Raw genomic sequence first — 12,875 nt, 5'->3', positions numbered from 1 at the left:
TAAAGTTGGACTAACACACTTCTTAAATAGTAAGAGTAAAGAGATTGCTTGGTTCTGAAAGTTAAAACACTATGCTGAGCAATTCCCCTCCCTTTCTCCACAAGTCCCTAAGGCAATATTACAGTTGCCTCTGACAGCAAAAATTCCAACATTTCAACAGAGGGGGGCTGAGAACTGGGAAAAATGAAAAGCAAAATTAAATAAATGTAACTGATATAGGCAGCTGCCACTTGTGGCAAACCAAAGCCTAGTCCGATGCCCATTTTCTTCACATTTGCACTGACATCTTCCCAAGCAGACGGTAACTACATTCTTGAAGGAATGTGCCAAGACTAGGGTGGGGAAAGCCCAGACAGTGAGTGGACAGAATGCATTTTGCATCCAGTTATCTTAGGTGGTACAATTGATTTAAGGACAAATACCCAGACTATGGAAAATCCACTAGTAAAAACTAGAAAAGAGGAGGATTAAATGCATAACCAGTGCAGAATAACTGCAAGGCACCAAGACCACATCCAACCAGCCCATTTCCTCCTCTCCACCATTGAATGGATCTGGGAGAAAGCATTAGTAACAGCACTCATCAACTGCTTCCCTGGAACAAAACATGACAAAACACACGGAAGGTTTTTTTCATTATGGTTCTCGGTGTACTTTATTCTCCTGCTGTCTAGCTAAGCAGCCCACACAGGACAGAAATGGGTAGCACTGAGGAATGATCAGATTGTTTTTCTATCCCCAATATTTCTGCCCCCTCCCTAAGCCCTGACCCAACCCTATCTAATAATCAGGAATAGTTAGTACATCATTCTCTCTTAAACAACTGAAATGGAAACAAGGCATTAGAGGACCATGCCTCTTAATAGGGCTTAGGAGCTGGTATGAGCTCTTTATTCACAATGGAGCGTCTCTCCTTCAAATACCTGGATTTTTTTTTTTTTTTTGTACACTGGTTCATAGATCGGCACTTGACTCTGAACCTGGCACCAAAAGGCACAATATCTGATACCCTGTACAAGAGCTATTAGAGATGCTGCCATATGGATGGGCAAAACTGAGCCAATCCCACTTACAAATGGAAGGCTTGGACATGGAAGGGAAGATATAAACAAGTTGGAGAAAAACACAAGCCCATACTTTTTGCTAGAGTGGAAATGAAAGTGGGAATGAGGGTCTTGTTTTTTAGTCCCCTAAGGACCAGGAAGCAATTTTAAAACTTCCTTGGTTTTTCTGAAAGCAGCATATTCAAAATGCCAGCAAAAACTCCTAACTGCAAAACCAAGAGGATCAAAGCTCACCAACATCCCTTCTTATTGCTGAGAGTCTAAAATTCAGGGTGCCCTGTTCCCTTGTACAAGGGAAAATAATTAAAGTCTGATTTATGGTAATCATACCACATCACACTTCTAAAAAAATATTAAAGTGTGTGACCAGGGGAACGTTTGACACCATTTTATTAACCTTCAACTTCAGTGGAAAAATATAACCTTTTTCAAGTGCCATTTTCATCACAAGAGTTCTAGTTAGTGTGTGTATTCACACACACATATTTTTTTTTTGTTGGTTGATTCTGAAGTGCAGCAAGAGACCAATACCGCATTGTAGTCAATCAAATAAAAGAACAGAAGGCCAAGCAGTTTCCAAATGGTTATTTTATCAGATTGTTGAACATTAAATTTATCCTGTTTGCAATCCAAAATAGTTACCTGAAGTTTGCTGTTTTGTGTGTATGTGTGTTTACTTTTATTGTGTCTTTGTATTTCTAAACTCTTTGGCACAATTTTCTGGGGGCGTTCAGACTGCCACAAAGAAGTCAGGAGAGGGCGTTTTCTTTGTGCTGCCAATTCTGATCATTTAAATTTTGGTTTGTTTGGGTTGTGACTTATTTTGTTTCTGAAGTCTGCGTTCTTTATTTGTAACAATTGTACTTTTATTTTTCTATATCCTCTAACGCCAGAGTTTTCTTTTTCTCCCCCCTCCCCCCCACTTCTACATTCACAGTTGAACCATATTAGGAAAGGCGCCTTGATGAAAAGATCAGGATAGGAGCTCTGACCATTCGTCAGTGTTTTCCCTAGAGTAATAATAATAATTAAAAAAAAAAAAAAAAAAAAAACACAAAACCTAAAGAGCGTCTTTCCTCTTTTTGTTTGTTTTTTTTTTCCTTTTTTTTTTGTTTTTTTTTTTTTTTACATCTCTTGTGCTGCATCAGTAGACAGAACTTCGGTTAGTTTTTATGAAATGCAACATCTAACCCCTTTTCTGGGAAAAAGAAACTGCAATGACTTGAAGTTGAGAATGTGGATACCGCCTCACTCACACACACTCATTCTCAGACTGTAAAAAATCCCTCACCCTCCTTCTAGCCGGCAAGCATACAGTACCATGTGACAAAGGTACAGCGAAGGTGGGCTTGAGACCCAGGCTCCATCTTTCTCCTCAGTAGCAAAGGCCAGGCTGCCTTTTACAACAAAGCACCACAGCTGAACCCAGTCCCTCCTCCTCTCCCAAACCAGTCATTCCACTCGGCACCGGCCAAAAGACAGAAAAGCTACTTCTAGCCTCTCCTGGGAAGAGATAGCTTTTTTTCCTTTCTTTTTTTTTTAATAAGTAACTCCATTGTTTTCTCTTTTCCAAGATGGCCGATGTTACGGTTTTCTACGAAGTCAGTGCTTACTTAGCTCACTAACAGCGCTGCTGTTGGCGGCTGCGGCTGCTGCTGTGGCAGGATTTTCAATGTGGTGTGTTTTCAAGCCTCACTCACTCATCCTCTCATTCCCAAACATTCAGCATCCGTGCACACTCCTCACTTCCAGGTTTTTCAAAAGATTGGAGATTTCCAGTGGGGGTCCTCAGGTTATCATCCCAATGGTGACAGATCTGAAAACAGATGGGAAAAAAAGTCAATCTCTGAGATCACATAAACTGAATGGAATTTGTCAACTTTTCAAGAATTGACACTCTTCTCTTCCTTTGTGCCACTGACCCGCTCTTATTAGCACCTACATCTGAGGGTGGGAGGGAAACTCAAGAGCCAATTTTACTGAGATCTGCATGGTAAGATAACTAATTAAGAGGGAAAGAAATTAAAACTATATTTCCGTCTGGGTGCAGTGGCTCACGCCTGTAATCGCAGCACTTTGGGAGGCAGAGGTGGGCAGATCACGAGGTCAGGAGATCAAGACCTTCCTAACACAGTGAAACCCCATCTCTACTAAAAATACAAAAAATTAGCCAGGCGTAGTGGTGCATGCCTGTAATCTCAGCTACTCGGGAAGTTGAGGCAAGAGAATCACTTGAACCCGGGAAGTAGAGGTCGCAGTGAGCTGAGATCACACCACTGCACGCCAGCCCGGACAACAAAGCAAGACTGTCTCAAAAAAAAAAAAAAGACCTCGTCTCTAAAAACAGAAAAAATTAGCCAGGCATGGAGGCGCTTGCCTGTAGTCACAACAATTTGGGAGGCGGGGGCAGGAGGACCACTCAAGCCTATGAGCTGGAGGCTTCTGTGAGGTATGATTGTACCACTGCACTCCAGCCTGGGTGACAGAGGAGACCCTGTCTCCAAATTGCATTTCAAAGTATGAGCCAAGGCCTGGCGTGGTGGCACACGCCTGTAATCCCTGCACTTTGGGAGGCCAAGATGAGCGGATCACCTGAGATCAGAACCAGCCTGGCCAACATGCTGAAATCCCATCTCTACTAAAAATACAAAAAAAAAAAAAAAAAAAAAAAAAGCCTATAAATCCCAGCACTTTGGGAGTCTGAGGTGGGCGGATCACCTGAGGTTAGGAGTTCAAGACCAGCCTTGCCAACATGGTGAAACCCCATCTCTACTAAAAATATAAAAATTCGGCAGGGCACAGTGGCTCACACCTGTAATCCCAGCACTTTGGGAGTCCGAGGCAGGTGGATCATGAGGTCAAGAGGTCAAAACCAGCGTGGCCAAGATGGTGAAACCCTGTCTCTACTAAAAATACAAAAAAAAAAAAATTAGCCAAGTACAGTGGCGGGCACATGTAATCCCAGATACTTGGGAGGCTGAGGCTGCAGTGAGCCAAGATCGCACCACTGCACTCCAGCCTGGGTGACAAAGCAAGAGTCCGTCACAAAAAAAAAAAAAAAAAAATTAGTCAGGTGTAGTGGCTTGTGCCTGTAGTCCCAGCTACTTGGGAGACTAAGGCAGGTGAATCACTTGAACCCAGGAGGGCAGAGGTTATAGTGAACTAAGATGGTGCCACTGCACTCCAGCCTGGGCGATAGAGCGAGATTGTCTCAAAAAAAAAAAGAAAGAAAAAAAGAAAGTTAGTCGGGTATGGTGGCATGGCATGCACCTGTAATCCTAGCTATTCAGGAGGCTGAGACAAGAGAGTTGCTCAAACCTGGGAGGTGGAGGTTGCAGTGAGTCAAAATTGTGCCACTGCACTCCAGCCTGGGTGACGGTGAGACTCCATCTCAAACACACACACACACACACACACACACACACACACACACACACACAAAAGTAGAAGCCAGACAACTTTGACTTTGGAAATTTTCTGTAGAGCTAGGCAATGTCTAAAAGCACTGCTGTAAAGAGGGCATGAGGAAAGGAATAAAAAACAGAAAAGAGAATTGGGGGAAATAACGTTATTGATGATTTTATTAGGACCCAAAATACTCTGGGAATTTCAGTGAATTCCAGTTATAAAAGTTCTATTCTCCATCACTATGAGGAGTCAAACATTTGGCTCAAAGAAAAACTGAGGTTGCCTGACCCAGAAGCACCTAAATGGAAAAGAGTACAAACAAAAAAAATGCCAGAAGGCAGTGCTTGTCAGATTGGCCTAAAGAAAACAGAACTCCCCTCCTCAAGGAAGTAGAAGAGGACAGTAGAAGCAAGATCTTACCAAGCTTGGTTCTTCAGTTTCCTCAGTTCTTTTGTTGCCCATGTAGCAAGGGTTTTTGCTTTGTTAGTCTTCGATCTCCGCCCTTCAGTTAACAATTCATGAATCATTGGCCTAGCTTCTACTAATTTCAGTACATCCTTCCCAAATGCTGTACATAAGTCCCTGTGCAAAATAAACACAGCTGAGAATGAGCTCTTGGACCCATACCAGTATCATGTTTTGAGCCTTCCAAACCAGTGCTAAGCTGGCTATGGGTTTCTTAGCAAATTTCAGAGATAAATAAAACCCTCAGTAGAGGTCACTAAACAGAGGCAATTTGTTGACCAACATCAGAGTTTAATGGAGTACAATAGAGACCTTGAGGGTCTGGAATAAATATCACATGAACACTCAAAACAGGACATAAAGGGTTCTACAAAGAAGAAATCTCTGTGCCAAATAAGTGAATTGTTGCTATCCACACTACTCTCAAAATTACTTACTACATGTTTTCTCATTTTCTGTGAGTAGTTCTATTCAGCTCTTAGAAGCAGGATATAACTTACCCTATTAGTCCAGCAGCACAAGCTACTACTCCATCTGTATGATCCTCATCTCCAGCAATATGGTCAATGAAAGACAGAATAAATTCTACTCTGGGTTGTACCAGCATCACATCCGCTATAAAAGAGAGAGAAGGTCTGATGCAGCTGTCCCTCATATGGCAGGACTACATCCTTTTTCAAAATTTTCAATGATTATACCCCTATCAACAAGGTCCAAGCTGGATAACTAGATGCACAGCATAGTTATATCAAATCATTCTTCCTCTGATTAATGTGTCATTCCCTCAAGTCAACAGAAGAGACAAATATTCCTCTTCCTACAGGCAAATATAGAAGAAACAAATTTAACTTTTTCCTGAGCTAATGATACCAAAGGTTACATAAAAAAATTTCCCCAATCAGCAACCAGAAAAAGTAATGGGAATTCTGATTCCCCAATACTCCAATTTAGCTTGCAGGGGTGGGAAGCGGGTAGGGGACCTTCCACTCATAGTTGATACTGGAAGCATTTATGTTGGTTCCCGCCCCCAACACTCTTGCTGAATCTCATCCCTTGCAACATTCAAGATATATGAGAAAAAAAAGCAGAGGGCCGGGCACAGTGGCTCACGCCTGTAATCCCATCATTTTGGGAGGCCAACTGCCTAAGCTCAGGAGTTCGAGAGCAGCCTGGACAACATGGTGAAATCCCATCTCTACTAAAATACAGGGAAAAAAAAAAAAACCGCCAGATGTGGTGGTGCATGCCTGTAGTCACAAGCTACTTGGGAAGCTGAGGCATGAGAATCTCTTGAACTGGGGAGGTGAAGATTACAATGAGCCACTTGTACTCCAGCTTGGGTGACAGAGTGAGACTGTCTCCAAAAAATAAAAACAACAAGGCTGGGCACAGTGGCTCAAGCCTGTAATCCCAGCACTTTGGGAGGCCGAGATGGGCAGATCACTTGAGGTCAGGAGTTCAAGACCAGCCTGGGCAACAAGGCAAAAACCTCGCCTCTACTAAAAACACAAAAATTAGCTGGGCGTAGTGGCAGATGCCTGTAATTGCAGCTACTCTGGAGACTGATACAAGAGAATCACTTGAACCTGGGAGGTGGAGGTTGCAGTGAGCCAAGATCACACCACTGTACTCTAGCCTGGGCGAGAGTAAGACTCCATCTCAAAAAAAAAAAAAAAAAAAGAAGCAGAGCAAAAATAATAGTCTATAGTCTTCCCCAAGCCACTCACTTCATTAGGGCACTGCTCCCCCTTCTCCCTGCCTTTAAGCAACAGGTGTTAGTTCACAAGCGAGCTACAGAATGACAGACATAGCCCATCTGGCTAAGTGCACACTGGCCAGTGGACGAAGGGTTGTATACTCAACGGTGTACGTTTTCTTGATCCCCCTTCAATCCCTGGACAATTCCGGTATAGGCTTCCAAGCAGCTTTCCCTTAGCTCATTCAGATAATCCACCATGTCATAGTCTGACTGTAAGACACAAAGAACAAAGAACAGAACCTACATTGTGCTGATCACCTTTAGCTGCATGTTTGTCAATAGTCCCTCCAATTAGAGTTGGACTTAAAGAATAGCCAAGATAGCTTCAAGCTTACCTTGTCCACCTGGGCTTGGGAAGCCTGCTGAAGAGTATTCAATACAACCTCTAAGTATTTTTTAAACTCTCCACCAATAGCAAGGGCAATATCACCAAACACTGACAGAATCTGCGGCTTCACAGACCTGTGGACGTTCTCATTCTGACAAGGAACAAAAGGAAAAGTGAATAAAAATCAAAACTTGTTTGGTCCAAAGGTTCAAGAAACTCATTTCTAATAAGCAACTATTGATTTTAAATATTTGGATGGTCCTTTATAGCTTACAAAACCTTTCCCATTTGCACCTCACATTAATTCTAAGAAGCTAGCCCAGGTACTGTTATTCTCGCTTTACACATGAAGAGACTGACTTAAGAGTCAATCAAGTGACTTGTCTGAGAACACAGAAGCAAAGTAGCAAAGCTGGGTATAAAGCTTAAAGACACATAATAATTGATGGCTATCTCTGGAGAGAGGTATAATATACAAATGGTCCCCTGCTCATGATGGTTTGATGATTTTTCCACTTTACAATGTGTTTATTGGGACCTACCTCCATCATAAGTCAAGGAACATCTGTATTTACTTTTCCTTTGCATTTTACCATTTTAAAAATCTCTAGTAGAGCACATGTTCCTTTAATTAACTTTACAATCTTTTGTGGCCAGGTGCAGTGGCTCACGCCTGTAATCCCGGCACTTTGGGATGCTGAGGTGGGCAGATCATGAAGTCAGGAGATTGAGACCACCCTGGCCAACATGATGAAACCCTGCCTCTACTAAAATTACAAAAATTAACCGGGCATGATGGTGTGCGCCTGTAATCCCAGATACTTGAGAGGCTGAGGCAGGAGAATCGCCTGAACCCGGGAGGCAGAGGGTGCAGTTTAGCTGAGATTGTGCCACTGAACTCCAGCCTGGTGACAGAGCTAGACTCCGTCTCAACTTTACAATCTTTCTTTAATATAATCTGTGAAATGAATAACTCCTCTCTTTATAAGTCCACAGCCAATGTTCTAGAAACTTACAGCTCCCTGTCACTGATGTTGATGTTCTTTTGTTGGGGTGTGGGGGAACAGTTTCACTCTTTTCCAGGCTGGAGTGCAATGGCGCGATCTTGACTCACTGCAACCTCTGCCTCCCAGGTACAAGTGATTCTTCTGCCAAAGCCTCCCAAGTAGCTAGGATTACAGGCGCCTGCCACCACACCCAGTTAGTTTTTGTAGTAGAGATAGGGTTTCACCATGTTGGCCAGGCTGGTCTTGAATTCCTGACTTTGTGATCCACCCGCCTCAGACTCCCAAAGTGCTAGGATTACAGGTATGAGCCGTCACAGCTGGCCTGATGTTGACATTTAACTATCTTTCCAACTGCTGATTTCTTCAAAGACTCGTTAATTAGATTGTGTGTAGATACTCACCCCTAAATTTTCCAGAAGCAGCTGCATCACCTCGTCACAGAAAGGTATGATGTTGGATTGCAGGGCACGGCATAAGTCTCCCACTAAGCCCACAGCTGCCAAACAAACCTGCCAAGAATCAAGGATATAATCTTCTAACAGAAAGGCTGCCTGCTGGGGTAAAATATTACTTTTACCTAGCTACTGGGCCTTTGTCACTTGAACCTAAAGTCAAAGGAGAAAACATCTTCCCTCTGCCTAATTTTTTAACAACCAATACAGCAGGAAGTGAACAAAGACTATCTGAGAGATATTACTGACAAAGGTTAAAAAAAAAAAAAAAAAAAGCCTTGCTCTCCAGGGTGCTGATAACTCAATTTTATAGCTTCTCCTGCATCAGTACTGTCTAGGCAAATAAACAGTCATCTTGTGAGCCTTTATCTGGTGCATCTAATAACTTGTTTTTCATGGACTACTTCCGGTTCAAATGCTCAGGCAATGAATAAAGCAGCTTGCCTTTTAGGACAATGTATAAGGAAAAACTAAGAACCTGGTTTTATCTGCACTACAGTGACTATCAGGTATAAACGAGAATATATTATTTTGAAAAGCATATCCTACCTGGTACTCAGCATAATTTTTTAATCCAATGCCCAGGAAGGGTTTAAAAGCCTCCATGTACTTGAGGAATTCACCTCCCAACACTGTAATGAAACAAGCTATTAGTCAATGACAGCACCACAGAGTAACAGAGTAGGCCAAAATAACCCATCCTACCTCTCCCAAAATATACTCACTCCACTCAACAGGTCAGGTGGAATGTGAGTCAGTTACCGATTCTATCATGAAGACATTGAAGGCTTACATAAGCCACATTTACTACTGCTGGAAAGGCCCTAATTCTTATGTCACAGAGACAATGCTAACTCTCCACAGAATAGGGCTTTACTCTGGCTAATACAATAAAATGGTATGGACCTCAAGGAATATTGAGGTTAATTTTAAATGGGCTGAACCAGCAATACTTCCTCTTGTCCAGCCCCTCATCTGATAATAGCGTGTCCTTTCTGCAGGCCAGCTTCAAAGCAGGGTCCTTTGGCAATCCCATCAAGGGCTCAACAAGCCACGGTAAGGAAAAGCAGCACTGGGCTTCAGATCCAAATCAGCCACTCCAGGAGCCAAAATTAACTTTCTTGCCCTTTCAGAAGGGTGGTCAAATGTTGACAGACCAGTTGGACATAGACTGTTTATGCCAAAAATAGGTGTGGTCCTCAGGAGAGTGGTCCTTAGGTAAATGGCCTTAGTAATGTACTTATAAGCCACCGCTGAAGAGGCATTCCAGATTCTTTAAGTGCTTTGTAATGGCCCTTCAAAGAGTCTTAAGTCAGATACAGCTTCCCTACAGCAATGTTGCAGTCACACATGTAAAAATCAGAAAATCAGGGCCGGGCGCGGTGGCTCACGCCTGTAATCCCAGCACTTTGGGAGGCTGAGGCGGGTGGATCACGAGGTCAAGAGATCAAGACCATCCTGGTCAACATGGTGAAACCCCGTCTCTACTAAAAATACAAAAAATTAGCTGGGCATGGTGGCGCGTGCCTGTAATCCCAGCTACTCAGGAGGCTGAGGCAGGAGAATTGCCTGAACCCAGGAGGCAGAGGTTGTGGTGAGCCGAGATTGTGCCATTGCACTCCAGCCTGGGTAACAAGAGCGAAACTCCGTCTCAAAAAAAAAAAAAAAAAAAAAAGTCAGAAAATCAGTTCCTAGAATGTGCTCAATGTTTTATTTCATCCCATACCAGGCACCATGATGTGTCAATCTGAGCCCAAAGCATTACAACCCAAACCAGGTGATGGCAAGTACCAGGAAAGAAAATAGAAACTTTTGGCTGGGCACAGTGGCTCATGCCTATAATCCCAGCTACTCAGGAGGCAGAGGCAGGAGAATCGCTCGATCCTGGGAGGTGAAGGTTGTGGTGAGCTCATGCTACTGTACCCCAGCCAGGGCAACAGCAAGACTCCGTTTGAAACAAACAAACAAAAACCACTCAGCCAATCTTAGCTGCAAACTGACTCCACATTTAAAGAGACTGACAAGGCAGTTATACAAATTTACACTTAAGTTCAATCTAACTTTGAAGTGATTCATGCCCCAGTAAAAGGACTATGCTTTCTGTAGTTAAAAATTCTTAAACGTCCTGGCATGGTGGCTCACATCTATAATTCTAGCACTTTGGAGGCTGAGGCAGGAGCATCACTTGACTCAGGAGTTTGAGACCAGTGTGGGCAACATGGCAAAACCACGTCTCTACCAAAAATATAAAAATTAGCCAGGCATGGTGGTGTGCATCTGTAGTCTCAGCTACTGGTGTGTCGGGGGTGGGGGGTGGTGGTGGGGCTCAGGTGGAAGAATCACTTGAGCCCAGGATGTGGAGGCTGCAGTGTGCCAAGATCATGCTACTGCACTCCAGCCTGGGTGACAATTATTTAAGGCCATTGAAATGCCTGCATTTTAAAGACATTCCCTGACCAGACAGTACTTTTCACCCACCTTCCACCAGTGTGCTAACTGCCATCAGGGCATCCTCTTGTACTCCCCCAGACCCAGCTGTGCTTTGGAACATCCGTAACAGGGAGGCCATGACCACATCAGAGATCTGCAATGCATCTTGATGTTGTACTTTGCGAAGAACATTCTGTGAAATGAATAAGAGTTCAAGATCTGTTGATTCCAAATCTCCCAATCAGAACAGTATACCTTCTTTTTAAAAATCAATTAAGTCCTTTGATTTTTTTTCTTTTGCGAATGCCAAATGTACTTTTTATACTCAAAAACTCTGATAATACCAATCATTAGCAATACTCTTTTTTTTTTTTGAGATGGAGTTTTACTCGTCGCCCAGGCTGGAGTGCAATGGCGCAATCTCAACTAACTGCAACCTCAGCCTCCCGGGTTCAAGCGATTCTCCTGCCTCAGCCTCCCAAGTAGCTGGGATTACAGGCGCACACCACCACACCCGGCTAATTTTTTGCATTTTTAATAGAGACGAAGTTTCTCCATGTTGGTCAGGCTGGTCTCGAACTCCCAACCTCAGCTGATCTGTCCGCCTCGGCCTCCGAAAGTGCTGGGATTACAGGCATGAGCCACCGCACCCGGCCCTCCTCCTACTTTTTTTTTTTTTTAAGACAGAGTCTTGCTCTGTCGCCCAGGCTGGAGTGTAGTGGTGTTATCTTGGCTCACTGCAACCTCCGCCTCCCAGGTTCAAGCAATTCTTGTGTGTCAGCCTCCCAAGTAGCTGGGATTACAGGCACACAACACACTGTGTCCAGCTAATTTTTGTATTTTTAGTAGAGACGGGGTTTCACCATGTTGGCCAGGCTGATCTCCAACTCTTGATCTCAGGTGATCTACCCGCCTTGGCCTCCCAAAATGCTGGGATTACAGGGGTAAGCCATTGCGCCCAGCCAGCAATACATTTTAACATTTCCCAGTTTCCGAATTTCTCAATTTAGAACCAACGTGAGCTGATCCTCCATTGTGCAGAAGGTCATGTCCTCTGCATTTTATTTGTCTTACTGTCTGACAAATCCATGCTGGTAGTCTCCATAATCTAGTCTTACTAGATAGTTAAATTACTTCAGCTTTAGAGAAAGCTCTGTTACCTTAGAACTCTTTTTCATAAAAATAAACAAAAAGCAATGCTTCCTATATCCTACCCATTTACAGACGATCTAGAAATAATCTTGATAAAAATCAAACCAACTTGATTTCTCTCAATTCAATATACATTCATCAAACATTCCTTCCTCTTGTTTCAACTAATGTCACTGACATTAGATCAAACAGCAAATGTTTCAAAAGATGATGGTATAAACTCAAGGCTTTATTTTTAGCCAAGTGAACTATAGCTGGGAACCAAATCTGACTGAGCTAGGCTTGAATAACCTAATTAAAAACCAAGAGTTCTTTTGGTTTTCAAAATCAAAAAACCAAAACCATTCAAGCTGTCAACACAAACGAGCTATACAGCTGGGAGGAACCATCAAACATCAAGTAGTTTCCTTCTCTACACCGTGACATTAGTTGAAACAAACAAGAGTGAGGAAGGGAGGTCTGATGAGTATACATTGAGTTGGGAGAAGTCAAGTTGATTTGAGTTTATCAAGATTATATCTAGACCATCTGTAAATAGAGTAGGATTTGAATCTTTCTAGACAGTGAGGAAAGGCCAGTGGGAAATTCCTCTCCCAACCCATCAATCACAGACCAAAGTCTTCTGAGAACAGCTTCTTATCAGCATCATCTATACCATTTTTGAGTTCTGTGTATACATGAACTTGTCATACTGAGATATTAATTATCTTCCCTGGAATTACTAAGAAATGATACGGCGGCCGGGCGCGGTGGCTCATGCCTGTAATCCCAGCACTTTGGGAGGCCAAGGCGGGTGGATCACGAGGTCAA

The 12,875-nt window shown here is 43.1% G+C and overlaps 1 protein-coding gene across 2 annotated transcripts in view; it reads right to left on the bottom strand.

Annotated features, from left to right (window-relative positions):
- Positions 1-1,634: 1,634 nt before the first annotated feature.
- The window catches only part of KPNB1 (karyopherin subunit beta 1), a 34,020-nt gene continuing 22,779 nt past the window's right edge, over positions 1,635-12,875 (bottom strand). For both annotated transcript variants that reach the window (XM_021670564.2, XM_064367480.1), the window contains 8 exons: positions 10,962-11,106; positions 9,033-9,115; positions 8,433-8,540; positions 7,032-7,175; positions 6,801-6,906; positions 5,438-5,552; positions 4,893-5,054; positions 1,635-2,880 (listed from right to left, as the gene is read on the bottom strand). In XM_021670564.2, the coding sequence (XP_021526239.2) occupies position 2,880; positions 4,893-5,054; positions 5,438-5,552; positions 6,801-6,906; positions 7,032-7,175; positions 8,433-8,540; positions 9,033-9,115; positions 10,962-11,106 (864 nt within the window). In that variant the 3' untranslated portion in view covers positions 1,635-2,879. The remainder of the gene's footprint in view (positions 2,881-4,892; positions 5,055-5,437; positions 5,553-6,800; positions 6,907-7,031; positions 7,176-8,432; positions 8,541-9,032; positions 9,116-10,961; positions 11,107-12,875) is intronic.

Source organism: Aotus nancymaae, unplaced genomic scaffold, assembly GCF_030222135.1.
Source record: "Aotus nancymaae isolate 86718 unplaced genomic scaffold, 86718_ANA_hifiasm-v0.15.2.pri h1tg000072l, whole genome shotgun sequence".
NCBI lineage: Eukaryota > Metazoa > Chordata > Mammalia > Primates > Aotidae > Aotus > Aotus nancymaae.
Note: the sequence above shows the minus strand (reverse complement) of the source record. Positions and strands in the feature narration are given on the sequence as shown.